The sequence below is a fragment of the Lissotriton vulgaris genome, chromosome 10, assembly GCF_964263255.1.
Source record: "Lissotriton vulgaris chromosome 10, aLisVul1.2, whole genome shotgun sequence".
Classification (NCBI taxonomy): Eukaryota; Metazoa; Chordata; class Amphibia; order Caudata; family Salamandridae; genus Lissotriton; species Lissotriton vulgaris.
The window spans coordinates 630528439-630552912 of NC_141698.1; the positions used below are offsets into that span (position 1 = coordinate 630528439).

General features: G+C 48.8%; 1 protein-coding gene across 2 annotated transcripts in view; it reads right to left on the reverse strand.

Moving 5' to 3' along the window:
• Nucleotides 1-24474, reverse strand: part of KMT2C (lysine methyltransferase 2C) — a 1555522-nt gene that overhangs the window by 168349 nt on the left and 1362699 nt on the right. For both annotated transcript variants that reach the window (XM_086941472.1, XM_086941471.1), the window contains 2 exons: nucleotides 14116-14217; nucleotides 4084-5209 (listed from right to left, as the gene is read on the reverse strand). In XM_086941472.1, coding sequence (XP_086797598.1) covers nucleotides 4084-5209; nucleotides 14116-14217 — 1228 coding nt within the window. The remainder of the gene's footprint in view (nucleotides 1-4083; nucleotides 5210-14115; nucleotides 14218-24474) is intronic.

The window sequence follows — 24474 nt, forward strand, 5'->3', positions numbered from 1 at the left end:
CCACCCTGCCAGAATGTAAACAGTACCCCCTTGAAACAAAGTACACATGCAAAAGGTCATGAGAACCTGAGCAGGAGTATGACCCCAACCAGGAATGACGAAGGGGAACCAGTTCCAAGACGAACAGGGAACAACAACCTACCAAGGCAACCCTAGCGCAGTGTGACAACCCCATAAGGAAAGAAAGGGCAAAACGCTGTAGTGTGACCCCAACCTAAAAGGGGGGGAGAGCAAGGCAAGCCCCAATCCCGAAGTAACCAGGCCAGAGGTGCACAGGAGTACCTATAGACCCATCTCCAATTACCAAAGAGGAGGAAGGAACAAGAAACAGGACAAAATCATCCTGCCAGGGAGCGAAGAATGCACTCACAGAAACATAGCCATCCACCGGAATGCGAGTGCAGAAGGCCAAGCCAAAAAGGTCCTCGCAGAACGGGGAGGAAGGGCGGGCTGTGAAGGAATCTGAGGCTAGAAGCGTCTCGACCAGATACACCATTACCGAAGGTAAGTAACTTGTACATCTGATAGAGACCATAAACAGCAGATTCCCGAACGTAGAATAGATACCCTAGCCATACCCACGGGGAAGGAGGGTCTGTGAAAGGACCCCACCAGCCTGGACATAACAGAGGGTCCCACAGGGGACCAATCCAATGGACAGGGCGAGGAGCCCTTCTCCCCAGGCAAGGGGAACCCCACAATCAGAACATCCCCGACCCCAGAGGGATGTGGGAAGAAGAAAAGCAAACAAGAATTCCGGTCACACCAAACTGAGGAAGCGAGGGCAAGGCCAAGGGAGGCTGAAGTACCCCCCCCACAAGGTAACCGAATCAACTGCCAATTCAAGGTAAGGAAGAGGAGAAGAAGAAAGGAAACCTAGAGAGCCCAAGGAAACGAGGGAAAAGAAGGCGAGCCAACCATAGCCGGAAGCCAAGGGACCAGACAGAGCGAAGCCGGCAGCAGAAGCAGCTGTAAACAGGAAGAAAGGCCGGGGCCCCAGGAGACAGGGCAGGCTACACCAGAAAAGGGGAGAACATGAAACCATCTCAGCCTCCAAGACAGGAGCCCAAAGCGAGGAAATGCCCTGATACACCCCCACGAGGTGTCCGCGCACATGAACTAAAGAAGCATCCGCAACATACATAGACGCCATGGAGAGCAGAGACCCGAAGGCGACCACAACCCCCTAGCACAGGGCAAGCTATATAATAGCTACCACTAACCCACATAGGGTACATTAAGTCCCAATACAAGAGAACCCTCTTTGGAAGAAACTTCCGCAGCAGAGGAAAAAACGAAAGGGCTGCGGGGCAAAAACCCCTGAAGACGGCTTGACAAGCAGCCCAAGAGAAAACAGAAGGCATAATCTCAGGGCCAATCTGCGCAGATAACTCAAGCAAAAACACATACACAGGCAACAAGGGCCATCCAGCAGCCAACATGCCACAGTCTCCACAAGGAGGACTCGAGTGGCCATAAAACACACAGTACAACAAGGGCAACCAGATCAATTCACCAGTCACTGAGGGGGAGAGGGGGGGGGGGGGAGGAACAAGTCCCGGCAAGAACCTCTGGATGGCCGAGTCTGCCGGGGCATGGATTAACGGGGAGATCAACCAGTCATTCCCTAACATTCTCAGGGAACACACTGTCCTGAAGCCAAGTATGGCGGCAAAGGGCAACCGAAGAAGCCATGGCAAGACCCAGCGCTTCCGAAATGTCCAGAACGAAGCGAATGATGAACGCCGCCGATTTCCGGCCATCCAACGCATGATGCTGCAGGTCAATCTGAACAGTCACCTGCAAAGCGGCGGAACCCAAAGAGTCAGCCGAGTCCCACTAAAAGAGGTGGCCCTGGCCAACACACATAAGGCGTTAAGGGCCCGGAGGGCGTCGATGGTCGTGGTGAACATGTTACGCCCCCAAGAGTCCAGCCAGCGGGTCTCCCGGGACGGTGGAGACAACAGCGGCACCAGGGAGGGAAAAGTGGAATGGAAGGAAAGACACGCCGGGTCATGCGGTGCCGGAAGGTGCCAGTACAGGAGAGGATGGGGCACCGGGTCAGGGAAGATAGGAGAAACCCTCAAAGGGAAGCAACAGCTCCCTCACACCAGAGCCCTGGTGGAGAACCTCCAGAAGATGACCTGCAGGAAAATGAGCAACCGGGTCACCCATGTGCAAAATAACCACAGCCGTGGACACAGCACAAGTGAAGGCCGCACCCGCCTCCGTAGGGCCCCGTGGTGTAGAAAGCAACTCCTCTGTGGACGACGGCTGCAAAACTAAGGCGGCCTGTTCGACGAGGTAGCTGCCTGCGTGGAGGGACGAGAGGGGCCCGGAGGGGGGCTAGGGGTCCCCTTCCAGCCTCGACCCATAGCGGGACGAGGGGGATCCACCGACCCCTGTGGCGCCGCCCGGGCCAGCAGCTGCCGGCGCTGTAGCGGCGTCACCTCAGCCGTAGACAAGGCCGCTTCGTGTACAGAGGGCCGAGAGTGGCTTGGAGCCAAACTGTGACACTTACCGAGAGACGCTTGTGTGGCGCAGGAGAGAGATGAGGAGGAAGACAACGACCGCTTCGAGAACCTTCTATCGAAGCTGAACGAGGGGAAGAAGCTGACCTGGATAGACGCGCCGAGAGCAGTTTCATCCGGCGCTCCCCCTGCGACTTCGGCTTCAACTGTTGGCACGCCTCACAATCAGGGGAGCCGTGATCCTCCCCTAAACACCACATACAACGGAGGTGAGAGTCCGACGCCGACATAAGGCGTCCACACGACGTGCAAGACTTAAAGCCCGAAGGCATTTGCTCATTGTTCCACACAAATACCACAAAGGGAAAAACAAAGGGGTCCGAACAGGCCCAGAGCAGAGATCGGATCTGCGTTGCACGCGGAAAAGGAAAAAACTGACGTAGGCACGCCGGGTGGGATTTATGTGACCTCACGGACGTCACATTCGCGGACGACGCCTGGGCGGTGTCGCGTGATGCCCCCCCCCCCCCGATCCAGTCTCACGGCTGAGGATACTTCTACGTTAAGGAATCTGCGGCTAGTAGTCTCTATCAGATATATTGTATAGTGCTTTCAAAAAAGGAAGGTTTGCATATTTGCAACAATCTACTATAGTTTGAATACATTTGGTTAAAAAAAACTATTTTATATAATTTACTGACGTGAGACTGCTTTATATTGCAGATTGACAATTTATTACCTGCAAGACACCTACTCAGCATGTTTCTAGTGGACATCACACACATTCCACAGAGAGAAAAAGAAATAAGGGGGGCATACACAGTAAAAGAGGAGTTTTATTCCTTGTGTGGACTACCTTAGAGATCTTCTAAGATACAACTAAGACTAAATATGGGTTGAAATACTAGAAAAATCAGCTGATTTCTTTCCTTTGAAGTGTTCCTAACAGCCCGTAACTGTTTCATATTCAGCCTGAAACCTTTGAGGCTTATCCAGATGTCCAACCGCATCAACAATAGTGATTTGCAATTTAATGCTACCCCTCTACAGCTACATATTGTTATCCCAATAGAGAATAAACTGTGGCTCAAACAAAAGAAAAATTATTTTTGAGTAGGAAAACAGTATTTAACTTTAAATGAGAACAATAACTATTATTTGAGGCAATAGGTAATTTCACTGTATTTATGAAGATAGAGTTTCACAGTTTGCCACAAAAATGTGCAACAAAAACACAGCCACTTGATACATCCTATCCATTACTTCAGCTTGTCCATAGCAAGAGAACAAATGATCTACTTTTTGATACACAAACAAATCATGATAAACAACAATCATTACCTGGTGATTGTGGTTAAAAATGCATGTTACTGAGAAGCTCAACATCAGGCTTCCAGAAAATTAGCACCTACCTATAGTTAATGTATCCATCAATTTGACACTAGAGCAGTTAAGGACATCCAACTTAAAAAATACGGCAGGATGAAGCATTCCCAATTTGATGACAAGGACAAAATCAGCATTTAAATTGTAAAACGTGTCTTCCAAGAAACATTAAAAGTTAGACATTTTGATTTCAGATCATCACATAGATTACAAATATTTTTCCTACCTTTTGGTGTTGCGTCGCTAAGTACCAGATCTTCATGACCATGTTCAACAACTTTGATGACAAACCAAGGAAGCCCATCCTTCTCCTCAATACAACACAAGTATCGACAGCGCCTGTTTGCATAGCGCATGCTCCAGTATAGTCGACTGGCTTCGTAACCAACTGGAAAGAGGGCTGTTGAGGAGTGGAAAGCATGCATCTGTTGCGGCATTAGCTGGCCAATGGCGTGGAAGATTAAACTTCCAACACGAAAAGTATGGTCCCGTTCTCCACGTTGTACTATACTTGCAATCTGCCGTACTTCGTCTCGCTGAACATAAACTCGCCGAAAGACTGCAAAATAATTAAGTTCTTGCTCATGAGCTCCCTTTGGCTTGTGCATGGGGCAAAGCATAGTTTTATCTTTAAAGAACATGCATTGTGCTTTATTGGCACAGGTAAAGTGATAAATGTTGGTACACCGTAACCTGTGACAGCCACTAGTGGCACCCATTTTGTGACAGAGTACACATTTCATTTGCATTCCTCTGCGCAATGCCAGTTCTACATTTATTAAGGCACCAGCCTGTGTCTCATAGACTTCAGTAGACCAAAGAGCACAGTTCAAATGGACCCAAACATCGAGGTCAAGGTTAAGAAGTCTTGCTGGTCCGTTTGTATGTCCATCGCCCTCTGTATGACAGAAGCAACATTTTCGATAGTCTCTCGGCAGGGGGTCAGGTTTCAGGGATGTGCCAAGTTTCTTAATAAATTCATCGAGTTCACCTTCACACTGTGTTTTAAATATCCCTTTAGGGATTACAATCTGAATATTCCATTTCTTCCACTTCATTCCTTTCCATTTTTTGTTTGGTGGTCGCAAATCATCAAACCCACTATGAACTGCTTTCATCTTCGGCTTCAGCTTTACTGTCACCTTCAGTTCATCAGGTTTAACTTCAACTTTGGTTGTTTCAAACCCAGCAGGTGGGAAGGGGATGGGTGGGGATGAGGATGGAGGAACCTTTTCGCGCAGCTGAGGCAGACAATGTACATCCAAAGTAGATATGTTGTTGCTGTACTGATGAAATGCTGCTTTGGGAGAGGTTTCTTGTAAAACAGACTGCTTTATTGAAGGAATAGTTTCCTGGGAATAGTACAGAAGAATTAAAATGATTATCAGAAGTACAATTACATACATCCCTCCTTGCATTCAAAAGTATAGGTCCTTTGGTTACCCTGGTACCTAGATTCATGCAATTAATGAGAAAGAAAAGCCACTACTTTCCAACTAAATTATTATCAAAGTGAATTACTACTGATCTTTCACCGTATCCTTTGCTGAGATAAAATAAGGAAACACAGAGAATAGTGCGGGAACACCAAAATAAATGCATGTTTTTCTTCTTTTTACCGGAGCTTGAAAAACACCACAAACTAAACCATCAGATTAGTCCGGGCTAGAGTACAAAATTATAGCTGTATCTTAAACTGCCCAAAGCATACAGCTATTAGAAAATGGCAGACCAACTCAAAACAATAGACAGTGTTCACTTTCTGAAGGAATAGACAGAAGTGTTAAGTAAAGGTGGAAGAAACAGAACAACCTTCTATATCTGTGGTGACTTTAATACAATTAAGTACATGTTTATTGTCAATGTAGCGAAACATGTGGATTGTACAGGGAACGATACCTCCAAAAACAAGCAGAGAGGTCAAGCTGGAATAGCAGATCCTTGTTATAAGCATAGAGTGACAAGCACAGTTGCTTGGCTTCTCTATCTTTGCGTCCTGGTCAGAAATTGAAACAATTAGGCTAGAGAGCTATAGAGCAGGAACGTCGTGAACTAAAAAAAAAATGTTCGCCGTTGCACAAAAAGTCCCTGGAACGCTTCATGGTCAATTAAGTACTCAAATTAATGTTCTCTCTTCCTGTTAAATGTTGAAAATCCATCTTTTCCCCTTCAATAAATTACAAATTTCTGTGTCGCCTCCAACGGCATCCTCTTAAACTAATCAACTGCTTCTTCATTTTGTTTTTATACTTACATGTGAAGCGCACAGACAAGAGTTTCGATTTACAAGTTGAAAATGTTAAATGAATATGGTAAATAAGCTTAACATCATCTACTTAAAAAAAAATCACTTGTGCAATCAAGGGTACTATTCGCTCAACATCAATACAGAATACAAAAAATATATAATTTCACTAGTCCAGGCACGGATACTGTTCAGACTGCACTGCTCAGAATGTCCTCTCTAGGCAGGGGTGCCAAAATATGTTTCACTAAACTGGAACAAAAACAACACGATCTGGTGTGCCTGTGCTTTAATATGGCTGCACTCTTGTTACATAAAGCTCAGTCTGTATTTAAGGATGGCAACTTACAGAGATGTGCATTATTACCTTTCCATACATTTTCTCTCTTCCTGTTAAAGCACAATTTTTCCTCCAGAACCACTGGTTCCTCAAGCTATTTTTACCCGTCTTTTAACCCTTCTTACCTTGCCACTATTTTTTTGTTATGACCATTTGTCACTTATGACAAACCTTTTTAGCAATAAATACATCACATTTAATGTATTTGAAGTGAAATAAATACGCCCACCTAACATTTTGGTTAAGGACAACTTTAAATCCAATGTACAGTAAGAAAACAAGTTACTTACCTGTCTCCAGTATTGGAATCTTTCATAGATTCACATGCCCGAATCATTCCCCGTCGTCGAGACGGGAGTCTCCGGTATATAAAAAAGCAGTGCTTAGTAGTGTAGCAAACTGAAAAGAGGCCTAGGCCCATTTCCCTTTTGCAACCCATAGCCTTTGTTATGTAAAAAAAGCCCAAACTTTTCCCTGAACCAATCAGAGCTCCTCACCCTCTAGAACACTCCTGAGAGAACCTTCTGCCCCTCAGATTTTTCGCGCACTTGTGCATATAATACACTTCTTGTGCTAAATCCGAGGTGAGCCTCTCAGGGGAGGAGGGTGGGTGCATGTGAATCTATGAAAGATTCCAATATTGGAGAACTAAAGTTACAGGTAAGTAACTTGTTTTCTTACTCCAGTATTGGAACTTTCATAGATTCACATGCCTGAATCAGAATAGCGAGTAGTGAAAAAACAAAGTACATTTTCCTGGAAAATGAAGCATAATCTCATATACATACTTATATAAAATGTGACTTTGTAAACAAGAGAACTTATGGATGTAGGGATGCAAGAAAGGCTCACCGTTACTGGATGATATTCCGCAGTACCGCCTCTCCCACCGCCGCATCCGATTCTGCGGCTGCCTCCAAGCAGTAGTGCCTGTTGAAAGTGTGCGTAGATGCCCAGGTTGCTGCTCTGCAGATATCCTGGATTGGCACTCCTCCAAATAATGCAGTGGATGTGCCCACTGCCCTCGCGGAATGGGCACGGACTTGTGCATTCAAAGGCTTTCCAGCAGCTTGATGACAGTAGACAATTGCACTGGAACTCCATCTGGCAATTCCTCTCTTTGACAGCGGGAAACCTTTCCTGGGTGCGCTGAAGGCGACGAATAACTGGGAAGACCTGCGAAACGCCTTAGTTTCCTTCAAGTAAAATTTCATACATCTCTGAACGTCCAGAGAGTGTAATACTCTTTCTGCCGCTGTTGATGGATGAGGAAAGAAACGCTTCAGCACCAATGGTTCGTTCAAATGAAAATCAGTTGGCACCTTTCGAATGAACTTCGGGTTTGTCCTGAGAATCATTTTATCCTCTTGAAATTGCAAGAAAGGCTCCTGAATCGTGAGCGCCTGTAGTTCACCTACTCTTCTCGCTGAAGTCAATGCAATGAGAAGAGCCACTTTCCAGGACAAGAACTTCAGGTCTGCCCTGTGTATCGGTTCAAATGGTGGCTTCATCAATTGAGAGAGTACAATATTCACATTCCATAAAGGTGGTGGAGGCTTTACTGGTGGAAAGACTCTGAATATTCCTTTCATGAATTGTTTGATAATCCTCGAGGACCATAAAGATGGGCCTGACGATGACCTCCTGTAGCGGGATAACGCAGCCAAATGCACCTTGATGGAAGCGTGTGCTAATCCTGACTTTGCTAACAACAGAATATACGGTATAATCTGATGAGGTGCAGCAGTAAGAGGGTGAACATCATTTCTCTTACACCACAGACAAAACCTCTTCTATTTCATCCTGTAGGTTCTGTTGGTACTCTCCGCTCTGGCCTTGGACAGGATTTCCTTACATTCCTGTGAGATGTTCAGATGGCTAAACTCGCAGTGTTCAGGAGAAAGGCTGCTAATCGCAAGGATTTCGGGTCCGGATGGCGCACCTGCTCCTTGGACATTGTCAGAAGCGATGGAATCATGTGCAACCGAATTGGACGGTCCTCCGACAGTAGCAGCAGTTCCGTGTACCAGTGTTGTCTGGGCCACCACAGGGCTACTAGGATCAGCCTGCACAGCTCTTTCTTGATCTTCGCCAGTACGCGGGGGAGAAGAGGAATTGGAGGAAAACCGTAGGCAAAGATGCCGGACCATGCCATGGAAAACGCATTTCCCCAAGATCCCCTCTGGGGAGGCCAGCTTGCGAAGTACTGGCATTTTCTGTTTTCCCTTGTAGCGAAGAGGTCCACCATCGGTGTTCCCCATCACCGAAAGACGCTGTCCAGGATTTCCTGGTTTAGCTCCTATTCGTGGCAGGACGATTTTAGCCTGCTGAGAGTATCCGCTTTGACGTTTTGATCCCCCGGGAGGTGTTCTGCTGTCAATGATATTTCCTGATGAATAGCCCATTCCCATATCTCCTGGGCTTCCTGAGACAGGGAGAGAGATCTCGTTCCCCCTTGCTTGTTTACATAATGCATCGCCATGGTGTTGTCTGTTCTTACTAACACCGGCGCACCTTTTATCCTTGGCAGAAAAGCCAGTAATGCCAAGCGGATCGCCCAGAGCTCCAGCAGATTTATATGTAATTGCTGCTCATCTGCTTTCCAACGGCCGCTGACCTGAAGGTCCTGAAGGAAAGCTCCCCATTCTTCTAATGATGCATCCGTCGTTACCACTAGCGGAGCTGCTCTTGCTAGAAACGTCAGTCCTTGAGACACATTTGCCTTTTGCGTCCACCACTCTGCTGCCTGCAGCATCACTGGTGTCACCTTTATTGTATCGTCGAAGGATCCCTCCACCTGACGCCATTGGAGATCGATCTGTTCCTGCCATGGTCTCATCCTTAGCCTGCAGCAAGGTACCAGTGGAATACAAGAGGACATTGTGCCCAGTAAGGATTTGTACTTGGGGACTGAAAAAGACTTTCTTTTTCCCAAGTCTTAGAAGAGGGACACAATCCTCAGTTGTCTTTCCTCAGAAGGAAACGCTTTGTTGCATTCCGTGTCCAATATTGTCCCCAGAAATGTGATCACTCTTGCTGGGTGGAGGTTCGACTTTCCCTCGTTTAGAGTCAATCTTAAATCGGCGAATAGGTCTATGCAAGCTTGCGTTGACGCTCTGGCTTGTGTCTTTGATGGTGCTTTGACTAACCAGTCGTCGAGGTAAGGAAATATTTGATGTCTTTGCTTCCTCAACACAGCCGCCACTGGAGCCAGGCATTTTGTGAAAACCCTTGGTGCTGACTTCAAGCCGAATGGCAGTACCCTGAATTGGTAATGTCTTCCGGCTACCCAGAACCGAAGGTACTGCCTGTGTGCAGGATGTATCGGCACGTGGAAATATGCGTCTTGTAGGTCCAATGTGGTCATATGATCCCCTGGGTTTAATAACGTAAGGATGTCCTGTAGAGATACCATCCTGAAAGATTGTTTCTTGAGATAGGTGTTGAAGGATCTGAGATCCAGGATGGGGCGCCACTGGAGATTGTTTTTCTTGATAAGAAAAAACCGGGAGTAAAACCCCTTGTTTTCCTGGGATTTCGGTACCGGTTCTATTGCTCCCTTTCGGAACATTGTCCGAATCTCCTGCCGGAGTTGATGCAGATGATTGGCTCTTTTGTGCATCGGTGGCGTACAAGGGGGTGTCTGAAGAAATTCTAGGGTGTGACAGAATTGAACTATTTTGAGGACCCATTGGTCCGTTGTAATTTTCTGCCAATTGTGAAGATAGTGAGCAATCTTTCCACCCAGGGGAGCATCTGACAGAGCCGGAAGATGGAGGTTGTCATTGTCTACGGGTGTTGTCCTTTCCTCGGCCACCACGTCCTCTAGGAGCTGATTTTGTGTATCCTCCTGACTGACGCTGGTTATATTGCTGACGGTACGGCTGTGATGAGGACTGATAAGAAGACTAATATCTCCCCTGTTGGTATCCTCCTCTATACGAGGATTGTCCTCTACCCCTGGAGCCACGAAAAGGGGTTTTCCTGTACTGCAGAGTTCCCAGAGACTTTGCCGTATCAGTATCCTTCTTGATACTTTCCAGCGTGTCATCTATATGTTTTCCAAATAATTCTTCTCTATTGAAAGGGAGGTCTAAGATTTTGTTCTACACCTCCGGCCTAAATGCTGTTGCTCGCAGCCAACCTTGCCTGCGCAGGACCGCAGCTCCTCCCAAGGATCTTAATGCTGTGGTCGCTATATCCATAGCGCAGTCTATGACTTCAGCCGAAGTCCTCTCTCCTTCCATGAGAATTTTCTTCGCCTCCTGCTTCTCTGGGTCTGGCACCAGGTTAACATATGGAGACAGGTCGCACCACATCTGCCTGTCATACCTCCCCAATATAGCCAGGGCATTAGCGGCTCTTACGAGCAGAGCAGACATTAAAGAAAAACGCTTCCCTGCATTATCCAACCTTCTGCCCTCTTTGTCTGGAGGTGTTGCAATCGGAGCAGATGGGTTCCTGGATTTCTGTTGTGCCGCCTGCATGATAACAGAATCCGGTTTGGGATGACCCACAAGGCAAGATGGAGCATCGACCGGTGCTTTATACTTTTTATCCAGTCTGGCCAGAACCGGTGTTACCGTCGCTGGCGTCTCCATGACCTTCAATCCTTCCTTCCAGATATGAGACACTATAGGCAAAGATCGTACAGATCTCCTATACGAGTCATTAAAGTCATATATAGAAAACATTCCGTTTTCTCTTCTGTCATGATCAGTGCAAACCTCTTAGTGGCTCTCTCCATCAAATTATGAAATCCACTTATGTCCTCCGGTGGAGAGTCCACTGGTCTCTGCGGAGGAGTTGCAGGTGATGGGGCGATATAGTCATGCCATTCTGCACTTGTGTCCGCAATCTCACCATCTTCCTGATCCTCATCCGAGGTATCGTGGTGTGTTGTCGGTGGTGGGGACCTAACAGTAGGTTCCGGTACAATCTCCCTCCTACGAATCGGAGTCCCTGGAACCGAGCGTGGAGTAGCCTCTACGGCCTGTTGAGCGACTGGAGTCGCTGGGTATCTTCTTCTATAATCCTCAAACATTCCTTGGAGATCCTTCAACAAAGAGGATGGCACACTGGTCATCTCCTCTTGTTGCTGATGTCGATATCGGTGTTGTTCCTGGGGTTGTTCTTGATAACCCCCATATTCTTCCTCAGAATCGTCTTCCTGGTACTTGACCTGTAATTGCGAAGGGCTACTGGCAATACCATACTCATCATCTTCCTCCGAATCTTCCTCTTCCAGTAAGTGAGACGGTAGCAATGGGGAGACCTTGCTTGGAGATGTAACCTCCGGTGTTATAGGTTTTTTCCAAGGCACCAACCTTTTTTCTGGTGTTTTTTCCCTCGTCGACGAGCCCGTCGACGAGATTCCCATCGCCGACGCTGTCGACGTTGTAGTGACCGTCGACGCTGTCCTCGTCGACGTCGTCGTCCTCGTAGACGCTGCCGTCGTCGACACAGTCCTCGTCAACGCTGCCTTCGACGCCACCGTCGATGCCGCCGTCGACGCCCTCGTCGAAACCGTCGACGATATAGTCATCAGCGGTGAAATCGTCGACGTTGTTTTCTCACCAGCCTTATCCTTTTTCGTCGACGACGGAGGTGTTTTCGTCGTCGTCGATGGTCCCTTTCTAGTCGACGGTCCCGTCGACGGAGTTGATTTCTCCTCAGAAGGCGCAGAAGATCGTTTGATGGTAATCTTGATCTTCTGCGGTGACTGTGGTGGATCTGAGGTGGATTTTGCTCCTTTCACCTCACCAGCAGATCCCTTCTTCCCCTTAGATGAGACTGAAGGGGATTTTGAGGGACTGCGCCCTGAAGACCCTGGAGTGGTCTTTTTTGAGGCCTTCTCAGGTCTTTCCCCTGAGGAATGTGTCTGAGGAGATCTACTTCTCTTCTGAGACCTCTTAGACGCCACAGATTCCTCCTCACTCTCACTTGAGAGGATTTCCTTCCTGGCTTTGACTTTCTGAAGCCAGATCAGTAGCATTCCCTCACGATCTCTCAAGGTCTTATTTGAAAAGGTACGACAAACCTTACAATCTGCTGCCTTATGGTCTGGATAGAGACAGTAGATGCAGTCCTTGTGAGGGTCATCTGTAAACAGCCTCTTCTTGGAGCAGGTTGAACAAGCTCTAAATAATCCTTTTTTCTCTTTCTCAGACATGGCTGATGTAGAAACCTAAAAATCCAAGTCAAAATACTGTAGAAGTAAAGAGTTTGAGCAGAGCTCAAAGGAGACTCCCTAGCACAACGTGCGGTAGAAAAATCTGAGGGGCAGAAGGTTCTCTCAGGAGTGGTCTAGAGGGTGAGGAGCTCTGATTGGTTCAGGGAAAAGTTTGGGCCTTTTTTACATAACAAAGGCTATGGGTTACAAAAGGGAAATGGGCCTAGGCCTCTTTTCAGTTTGCTACACTACTAAGCACTGGTTTTTTATATACCGGAGACTCCCGTCTTGATGACGGGGAATGATTCAGGCATGTGAATCTATGAAAGTTCCAATACTGGAGTAAAAATGAACTATATGTATTTATTTAAATACATTCAATTTAGTTACTTATTTTTCACTAAAAGCACAGAAAATATATATTTGATTAAATTACATAAAACGCTGCACTACTGCTAACGTAAAAGGCCCTTATCTCAAACCTAATATTAACTGTAAGATTACACTTAAGCCAAATTATTTCGAAATAACTTAGGTACAGTATGTAGCCACTACCCTGAACCTAACGCTAATCCTATCACTTACACTAATCATTGTTAAATATGTAATTGAATTTTATGCAATATCATTGTATTATATTAATTTAAATAAATATAATTCTATCATTTAAATAACGTAAACAAAAATAATAAGGCTTCCTTATCCTACCTCTAATGCTATCTCTAACCCATCCTGTCACAAAAGTTAAACCTCAACAGGAAGCACTTACAGATATAAATAAAGCATAACCCATTACACATTTTGGTTCCTTTCAATTTAATAATTATTATCTTTTTCATTTTTAAACATATTGTATTCTCACTTTGACAATGCTGCTAATCGTAGCTCTAAATTCAATCATTTATTTTGCTAAACTATTTAAGTATTTCAAATCAACCTAATACTAATTGTGTTTACTTAGATTCAATTACACTGAATATATTTTAACTAAATAAAACGCACATTAATTTATTTAATTTTACCCTTTTATTTTACGAGGTTTTGGTTGACAAGGTCTTCATATACGACTAAGAAAATGTCCTTGAGTCAATGGTAGGTTCGTGGTGAAGGTCCTCTTGCATGCAGGTGAGTGAAAGTCGGCCTCAAGTTAGGACTATCTAGGTCTTCTATATATGGTATAACACCTTTGAGACTGAGTGGGCTAATTGTGATCAGTGTGTAGGAGTGCACACCCAGAAAGCGAAAAAAGGACAGGGGATGTACAATATACTGTGATGCACTGCAAAAGGTCATTATGTCCTACCTCATGCTGGTAGGAGGATAAAAGCCCTTTTGACTTTACAACTATTGGTAGAGACATTTAGAATTGCCCTTCTTTACGCTAGTATACTGCTTATCACTGTAAAAAGGAAACCATATATTGGGCGACTGTGGAGTGAGAAGTGGTGTTTAATATTGTTTTTTTTTTTCCAGACTTTTGTTGTTAGATATTAACAGTTACCTTGCTCTCGAAATGCTTTTCTTGCGATGAATGGAGAAGGAAACAGTTGTTACTGCAAAAGACGATATCACTCTCCGCCACACCAAAGTTCTCATTGTGCTCCTATGGATCAAATTCAAACATGCATCTATTTTCACTTGATATTCAAATTTTCAAGCTATACTATCATTTTACTAATTGGAAAAGTGTTCCACAACTCTATTAGAATAGCCAAAGGTTTACTGTTGTAGAAAGCAAAGAGAATTATGTGAAATTGGACTGCCTTACTGTATCTAGGCTATTCTCCTCTTTTAAGTTTACTTTTGAACTGAATGTAGAAAATTACAGCGCATAAGGTGCACATATAAAATATTTTACGTACTTGGCCTTCTTTCTTTTACAATGTCACAGGGTACGTCTTAGGATATTGGCAACATTTTTTCACGTGAGCAATACCAGTACAGCAGAAAACAATCCCTAAAGAACAAGTTATTTACCTTCAATAACGAGGTGTCCGAAGCCATCAAGGAGACGCTGGATTCGAGTGGCAGAGCCATGCTGATAATGCTGGATTTGTCGGCGGCCTTTGACACCGTCCCCCATGAGGGTCTGCTTGTCAGACTTCATGAGATCGGTCTGAGGGGGACGGTGCTTAGCTGGTTTACATCTTTTTTGTCTGGCCGCCGACAAACGGTCTGGGCCTCCTTTAGTTCTGCCGAGATGCCGCCATTGGGAGTCGGAGTCCCGCAGGGCTCTGTGCTGAGCCCGACTCTCTTTAACATCTTCATGACCCCTCTGGTGGCCTTGGCTGAGTCTTTCGGGGCCCAGATCGTATCCTACGCCGACGACACCCAGTTGCTCTTTACCTGTCGGAAAGGAGAGGATTTTGATGGAGAGAGTATCCGTGAGTGCCTTGGGCCTGTTTTTAAATGGCTCCAACTGAACAGCCTCAAGTGCAACTCAGACAAATCGGAGGAACTCTTCTTCGGTTGTCAATCCGATCCGGACTGGCAGGTATGGTGGCCCGCTGACATGTCTCCCCCGGTGCGATCGTCTCAGTTGGCTAAGAATTTGGGGATCAAAATTGACAACGGCCTGACCTTAACATCTCAGATCCTTGCCCTCACTGGCACCTGTTTTGGTCTCCTCCGTATGCTTCGGAAGTTTTTCCCTTTGCTATCTGAGGATCACAGGAGGACTACGGTACAGGCCTTGATCGGTTCAAGACTGGACTACTCTAATGTCCTATATCTTGGCCTGCCGGAATATCTCCTGCAACGGATGCAGGTAGTCCAGAACGCGTCAGCGCGTGCCATTTTTGGCCTGCATAGGCGAGTCAGAGTTTCTGGCTTGTTGCAGTCCCTTCATTGGCTGCCTATCCGGAAGCGGATAGTTTTTAAAACCCTAACTCTGGCACACAAGGCCCTTTATGCCGCAGGGGCTAAATATCTTCAAAGGAGGCTCGTCTTTTATCGTCCGTCACGATCTCTGAGATCAGAGTCGCTGTTTCTTGCCACTGTTCCTCGTGTGAGGAAGGCCCGTATTGGAGGTCGCTCCTTTATGTCCCGGGCTCCACAGCTTTGGAACTCTTTGCCGCTGACATTGCGCAGTACCTCAAACCTGTTGGCCTTCAGGAAGAGCCTGAAAACTTGGCTTTTTGCCTCCTAGACTTCTTTTTTCTGCTGACCCCGTTCTCTTTTAATCTGTGTGTTGTGTTTGTCTTTTTTCAGGCTGTCAATAAAGCGCCGGGACACTCTTTTGAGTAGCCGAGCGCTATAAAAGACACAAATAACATAACATAACATAACATAACATCTTAACTGGTAGAGACAATCTGGCTGCAGATTCCTTACCTTAGAATACTCCCCAAGTGTCAGATAGGATCTGGAAATTTTTGTTTTCACGAGCAGTACCCCTACGTGCCGGTAGGTGGTGTTGTTAAGCTCCTCATGGTATCGTTGGCATCACCTGCGACAAAAATGATACGCGTGATGCCTAGATGGGCGCCACCTCCGCGTGCTGTAATCAGTTTTTTCCCTGCAGCTTTCCACGCCCGACACGCAGAGAGCTACAAGGAAAACTGACCACTGGGTGTGCGAGGCTGGAGCCCTTAAGAGGGTTAAATCTTTACACTATAATCCGTTCGCAGAGCAGAGAGGATCAGTAAGGAATCTGTGGCTAGATAGAGTCTCTACCAAATAAGGAGTTACCGAAGGTAAGTAACTTGTCCATCTGATAGATACTTCCAGCCGCAGATTCCTTACCTTTGAATAGATACCCAAGCAATAACTACCCGGAGGTGAGGCTGCAATATGGATTAGATTAAAACATCCTCTAGGACCACACAAACCAAGAGACCATCACACCAGATAGGACAGTCCAGGCAGTAGTGTTTCGTAAATGTGCGCAAGTAAGTACACGTCACTGCCTGACAGATATCCAGAACAGGAACTTTGCAAGCTAATGCGGGGCTCCCAGCCTTGGCTCTAGTAGAGTGAGTACCGCTCAGATGAAAGGGATTCAGGTGTGAGTTTGGCACATTGATAATGACCCCTAGCGTTTGTAGTAGGTTGGCCATCTGGAGGTGGGAGACTACTATCTGCGGCGAGCCCGGCTTCAACTGCATTTAGGTAGGGGTAATTGGAACCATATACCCTCTGTAGATGAGCTGCAACCCCCGTCATCACTTGGGTAAAACCCTGATGGGCGCTGGTAAGGCCAAAGTGGAGCACATAAAACTTAAAGTGCTCTTGGCCCACTGTGAACCACATCCAATACAAGGATGTAGAAACATGCGTCCTGCAAGTCCAACACACCATCCAGTCTTGTGGGTCAAGGCCTGACAGAACTTGAGTGAGCAGGAGAATTTTGAAATTCTCCTTCTTGAGTAGGAGATTGAGAAGACGCAGGTCTAATATATGGTGTAGACCTCCACTCTTCTTTGGCACCAGAAAGAGGTGGGAATAGCATCCACGATCTACTTCTGAAATTGTCACCCTCTCTATAGCTCCCTTGGCCAAGAGAGCAGACACTTCCTGACAGAGTAGGAGTGGTGGTCCTGCATCAGCCTGTCATAAGCAGTTGACATGGGTGGACGGATCGTTATAAAGGTATAACTCCTTTGGACGATCTGCAAATCTCAACAGTCGGATGTGATTGACGTTCAGTGATTGGGGGAGGGAGGGCTGACAGGCCCTACATTTGGCTCTCTTTCCACGTGGTCTATGGGAACTGCATCCTCTGTCACAAAAAGGTTGAGCAAGGGGCTGGCTGTGGTAGCTGGGAGAGTAGAGACACGGTTAACAACCCTTCTGTCTCCACGAAAGGGTTAGAAGGCAGACCGGGGTTGGCGAGAAAGGACCTGGCTGTAGCTGTGCTGTCCTTAAAGTGGTTAAGTCCGCCTTCTCTCCAAACAAACGTGAGCCAAGTGCATGTCCATGAGCGAGGCTTGGGCATCCCCAGAAAAGCAAGTGGTTCTCAACAAGGTGTGGAGACTAATGGCCGCCGACTAAATCTCTCTGCCCAGCCAGTCTGTCAAATCTAGCCATCATCATTTGGTGAACTTGGCTGCATCTCTCCTGTCAGCAATTACTTGAGAGTATGGCTCGGGCCTCCTCAGAGGCCATGGGCAGTACCTGTGCAACCAAGTCCCAGATAGTGTGGGGTTTATCGGCCAAAGAGACACACAGTGTTCTATTACGCAGTACTAGGCTGGCAGAAGAGAACATCTTCTTCCCAAAGGTATCCAGCCCATTGGATTTGCCATTGGGTTGAGTGGTGGGGAACGCACCAGATCTGACTTTGGAGATGAAAGCCTGGACCACCAAGCTCTCTGCGGCGGGTTGCTGGGTGAGAAAAGTGGGGTCCACTGGGGTGAGGCAATGGCAGGCATTTGCCCTGTGCACAGGAGGCCATGTGCAGGGCTTGGACCAGATCCCAAGCAGAGTTTTGTGAGGGCTTCATTTAAAGAGAAAAATTGCTCCGATAGCGCAACTTGCAGTTGAAGCACCTCCATCAAGACATTCGTTTTGACTGCCACTGAGGGCAACTGAAGTTCCTAGACCTCAGCTGCCCTCCCCACCACCACAGCAAACAAGGCATCCTGCTCCATAGCCACAGTAGGGGGAGAGACCAGGCCAGTGTCCAGTGAGGTGTCCAGTCAGATGGCATTGACCAGATTCTCATACTAGGTGCCCTCAGAGTAATCGCCGAATGGCTAAAGGCCGTTGATGCACTCAACAGGAATCTCACCCTTGCAGACTCTGTCAAATTATTAGGCATCACTGTAGACGCGAAACTGAACATGACCAGGCACATCAAGAATTCGGCCAAGAGAGCTTTCCTTAACCTCAAACTACTGAACAAGATAAAACATTTAATTCCGCACAGTGATCTCAAACGGGCCACACAAATCCTGGTACTGTCAAGACTGGACTATGGGAATGCAGTCCTCTCAGGAATACCAAAATCAAATCTGGCTCCTATCAAAACAACGCTGCATGCGGCAGCTAGAATGATCACCGGTATCAAGAAATTCAACCACATTTCTCCTGCACTTAAGGAACTTAAGTGGCTTCCAGTCGAAATGCGGATCAGCTTCAGAACAGCCTGCCACACACATAAAGCCCTACACACCGGCAAACCTGAATATCTGGCCAAAAACCCTCAAAAAAGCCAGTCAGGCCAGGAACCTCAGAAGCTCAAACTCCCTCCTACTCATCCCACCAAAAACTCGAAAATAAAAAACGAGGATCGATCCTTCGCCGGAAGCGTTCCAAAAATCTGGAACTCTATTCCCCCGCACATCAGAACCATTCCCTCTTTTGTAAAATTCAAAAGCCAACTCAAAATCCGGTTCCTCAACTGCTCCCTAGGGAATCGATAGGATCATTCGGAGTAGGGAAGCAGACAATTCACACCACTGCAACTCTAAGACTACGAAGGACTCCTAAGATAAAGACTGTCCTGCACCGTCCACTCTTTTGTTTTGTGAATCTCTGCAATGTATCTGCTGTAAAGCGCTCGATACCCTAAGGTCAGGCCAGTGCTAAATAAAACTTCTTAAATATTTTTTTTTTTTTACAAAATTCTAAGTTTTTGTAACCATAGGGGCTTCAGGACCCTCCCTTTCATCACCCAAGGCCGGCCTGTCAAAAGAATAAGACATGGACTCTGACATGAGGAGGGGGGTCTGCCCTTGGTCGACGCTGGAACAAGCGAACAATGCCAGTCCAGCTCTGTGTCAGATATGATGATGGGGCAGTACCACTGGAGCATGTCCTGAGGACGGTCGAGCTCACTCAAACAGTGCTGCTTCGGTCACTGGATCCAGAGGTCCCGGCTGGCGCTGTGCCAAGCTTGCCAGCGGAAAGCCAGCAGGGGGCCCCTCCCGAACCCATAGGCCTCGAAGGCGCTCCAGAGGTAGCTGTCTAATGATGAGGTGCATATCCTCATAAAAATCCTTGAGGTGGGAGAGAGCCATGCCACCTCCAAGAAGCTCAGGGAGGTGCAGAGAGGGCCCAGGTGCAGGCTACACCACTGAGCTAGGCCTCGAGTGCGGACGGACCTGCACCTCGTCCAAAGTCTTTTGGAATTAATGGAATTTTCCTATTGACTTCAAATAGCACAATGATTGCAAGGAGCAGCTCTGCAAACGATCTCAAGACCTTCGTCGCAACTGAGAACTGGAACGTTGCTGGTTCTATTGGCGTCAAGCAGCGAGTAGCTTAAGGGACCACTCCCTCAGCGCCTTTGGATGCATGGCACAGCAGTCCGTGCATGTCTTGACATACGAGTTACTTACCTTCGGTAACGATGTATCTGGTAGAGACGTTTCTAGCCGCAGATTCCTCAACGTAGAATTACCCCCAGGAGTGAGACTGAATCCGGAAAACTTTTCTTGCCACAGCATCACTGCGCCCAGGGAGGACGGCATCACTGACTCGGCCCAGGCTTCGTCCGCGTACGTGACGTCAGCGAGGTCACATAAGTCCCACCCCGGCACGCCTACGTCAGTTTTCTTCTGAGAACTTTTCCGCGCCACAATGTGGTGCCTTCATTCAAACTGTGGGAGCATGGGAACAGTGTGCGAAACAGCAGAAAAGGTGGAAGAAAGAGGATGGTGATGAACAACACCATAACAAGCAGTGCCAACACTGCAGCACCCAAAGCTCAAAGGCAGGGAAAGAAGAAAAAACAGAGCCCAGCCCTGAGCAGCCACCCTGTCAGCATGTAGATAGTCTCCCCCCACCCCCACCCGAGGCAAGGAACATATGCAAAATGACATGACAACATGTAGCAGGAGTATAACCCCAACCAAGAACAACCAAGGGTGACCAGTTCCAAGACAAACAGGAAACAACAAACCTCAGCATAGAGAGTGACAACCATCCAAAGGAGCAAGGGCAAGGCACGGCCAGATTACCCCAACACAGAGGCTAGCAGAGGTACCAGGACCCCTAGTAACAAGAGGGAGGGAGGGAGGGAAGGGACGAGAGTAAAGGCAAACCTCAACCCCAGAGCAACCAGAGCAGAGGGGCACAGGAGTACCCCTAGACCCAGAAGTGCCAAGAAGGAGGAAAGAAACAAGAAGCGAGACAACGTCCTGTCAAAGAACGAAAGAATACACTCACAGAAGACATAGCCACCCACCAGAAGGCGAGTGCAGAAGCCAAAGGTCCTCGCAGAACCGGAGGAAGGGTGGGCCGTGAAGGATTCTGCGGCTAGAATCGTCTCTACCAGATACATTGTTATCGAGGGTAAGTAACTCGTACATCTGATAGAGGCTACTAGCCACAGAATCCTTAACACAGACTAGATACCTTAGCCATACCCAGGTGGAAGGAGGGTCTGCGAAAGGACGCCCACCAGCCTGGACATAACAGAGGGTCCCACAGGGGACTAATCCAACTGACAGAGCAAGGAGCCCCGTCCCCCCACGCAAGGGGAACCTCCAAAAGCAGAACACCACCCACCCCGGGAGGGGTGTGGGAAGAAGAAAGAGAAAACCCATGCACACTCAACAGAGGAACCAAGGGCAAAGCCAGGGGAGGCCAAAGCACCCCACGCCCCTACAAGGCAACAGAACCCCATCCGATGCCAAGGCAAGAAAGAGGAAGAAGAACAACCCAGAGGGCCCAAGGAGACAGGGGAAAAGAAGGCAAGCCCACCACAGTCGGAAGTCAATAGACCTGACAGAACGGCGCCGACAGCAGTAAGCAGCCGGAAGAAGAGCCTGGGGCCCCCAGGAAGACTGGGCAGGCTGTGCCTGAAAGAAGGAGGAACACAAAACCATCTCAGGCCCCAGGACAGAGAACAGGAAGGCGAAGAAGGGCCCGGACACACCTCAGAGAGGGGTCCGCACACACGACACAAAAAGAGGAGGAACCAGAGCCATGACGCCAGGCCGCAGACAGCATGTCAAAGCTGACTAACAGTGCAGCGACCCCAGAGAACGACACCCCGGGGCACCACCAAGGCATTCCAATCCAGCAAAAGTAATTGCACCTGCAACGTACATAAACACCATGGAGAGCAGAGGCCCGAAGGCGACCACAACCCACCAGCACGGCACAAGCTATAGAACAGCTACCATTACCCCACATAGGGTATGTTAAGTCCCAAGACATGGGAACCCTCTTTGGAAGAAACCTCCGCAGCAGAGGACAACAGAAAGAGCCATGGAGGAAAAAAACTCCTGCAGAAGGCTTCTCAAGCAGCCCAAGAGAAAAACAGGAGGCCTAATCTCAGGGCCAAACTGGTGCAGATAACCCAAAGCAAAACCACACAGTAAAGAAGGGCTGTCCAGCAGCCAACTGAACCATAGTCTCAACAAGGAGGACTCGAGTGGCCATGAAGCACACAGAACTACACAACGAGGGCGACTGACCCAAAAGGAGAAGCATCTTCAAGAACTATACCAACTCACAGGTCACTGAGGGGGAGAAGAAGGAGGAAGAGTAGGAGGCTGAAGCCCTGCCAAGAACCTCCGGATGGCCGAGTCTGCAGGGCATGGAACAGAAGAGTGCCATTGAAGGGAAGGTCAACCAGCCGTTCCCTAACATTTTCCGGGAACACACTGTCCCGAAGCCAAGCATGGTGGCGAAGTGTCCCGAAGCCAAGCATGGTGGCGAAGGGCAACCAAAGAAGCCATGGCACGAACAAGCACCTACGATATGTCCAGAGCGGAGCGAAGAATAAACGCCGCCAGCTTCCGGCCATACAACGCATGGTGCCGCAAATCAGCCCGAGCATGCTCCTGTGAAGCGACGGATCCCAGGGACTCAGCAGAGTCCCACAAGTAAGAGGTGGCCCTAGCCAACACACAAAGTGTTAAGGGCCCGTAGAGCTGCACTGGTCGAAGCGAACATGTTGCGCCCCCAAGAGTCAAAGCAATACCAAAGGGGATGATGGTCGGAGCAAATCAAACACTCACCCCCAGTCAACTGATCTGGGTTTTATCCATCATCATTCTTTAGCTCACTCCACCACCCCAGTTCAGACATGGCCACATGCAAATCAGTCTGACCCTATGCCTCATGGGAACAGTCCAGCCTGAACTGACAAGCCATGTCTTCCCTAGACCGGAAACGAGCATGCTGGGACCGGTTTCTGGCTAATCAGCCGTCATCAGCCAGGCTAGCTTCAATCCAGTGGCAAAGTGAGCAAGGGACCTACGTCTGGGCATACCCTGCAAACTTAGGGCGAACAAAGCGATACCAAAGGGGATGATGGACGGAGCGTTGGAGCAAATAAAAAACTCACCCCAGTCAACTGATCTGGGTCTAATCCATCATCATTCTTTAGCTAACTCCACCACCCCAGTTCAGACATGGCCATATGCAAATCAGTCTGACCCCCGAGTCAAGCCAGGGAGGGAAAGGCGGTCCCCCCAAAAGGGAGCTCGAGGCAGAGGAGTGGAGGGAAAGACACCCTGGGTCACGTGGTGCTGGAAGGTGCTGGTGCAGAAGGTGTTGGGGCATGGGTCCCCCCGTGGCGGGACGCCCACAAGTCTCCATCAGGGAAGAAAGGAGCGAACCCTCAAAGGGAAGCAGCAGGTCCCTCCCACCAGAGCCCTGGAGGAGAACTTCCAGAAGGTGATCCGCAGGGAAATGGGCAACTGGATCACCCATGCGCAAAATACCCACAGCCGTGGACACAGCGCGAGCGAAGGCCGCACCGGCCTCCGTAGGGCCCTGCGGTGGGTGAAGCAGTCCTCCCTGGGCGACGGCTGCAAGCTAAGATGGCCGTCCCCAAAGTCAACCGGAGGGGCTAAAGGCCAGGTCCGGAAAGGCGAAAGAGGGACCGAGTAGTGGAGGACCTGTGGCTCCTCCGGTGAAAACGGCAGCCGCAGCAACGGTGAGGAGCCACCCTTGATGACGTCGGGGAGAAAGCTGTGACGCAGCGGCCAGTCTCCGAGGACGACACCAGCAGGAGCCCAACCTCCAGAAAAGAGGGGGCATCAGAAGACGAGTCCGTGACCCGACGCCTCTCCGGCGCAGTAGAGCCCGTAGCTCGAGGCAGGACGTCGTCAGCGTCCAGCGCCAAAAGAGACGCCGGACAGGCTTCCTCCACACCACACAGCTCAGGGGGGCTGGGCCGGAGCAGAGGCGGCTAAGGAAAGGCTCCAACTCGACCCCCGACGAGGCAGTGGCCTGCGGGGAGGGACGAGAGGAGCCCGGAGGGGGACGAGGGGTACCCCGACAGCCCCAAACCCATAATGGGACGAGGGTGGTCCGCCAACCCCTGTGACGTCGCCAGGGCCAGCAGCTGCCGGTTCCGTAGTGGCGTCTCCTCAGCCTCAGACAAGGCCGCCGCCTGTCCAGAGGGCCGAGAGGGGCTCGGGGATGCGTCCCAAGCCCCGGCGACCTCCCATGACACCACAGGGACTCCCGTGGGAGTTTCCGGTGAGGCAGAGGCGCCGTGGGCCGAAGGAGGGACCCCCGAAGGGCGGCCCCCAACGGCACCACATCCTCCAATCCTGGAGCCGAGCCAGTCGGCACCGGGGCCGGAGCCGCCGGCGACGCCGCAGAGGGCCCCGCACACTGCATGAGATCAGCTGACGTCCCAGGAGGGGAAGGAGGAGGAGGAGAATCCAGCGAGGCCTGCAAAGCCGCCGCATATGTCTCCATCTGGGCTCCCGACACCCCCTCACCGAAAAACCGTGGTTAGGGGGACGATACTCGGGCCGCATCACCCGCGGAGAGCCCACACTCCCAACAGACTGGAAACCAGCCCTCGGGGACAAACTGCGACCAATAGGGGAGCAACGCTCTTGCGGCATAGGAAAGGGATGGGAACGACTGCAACAACGGCTGCTTTGAAACCCTTCCGCAGAAGCTGATCGAGGCGCCGAAGCCAACCTGGACAGACGAGTCGAGA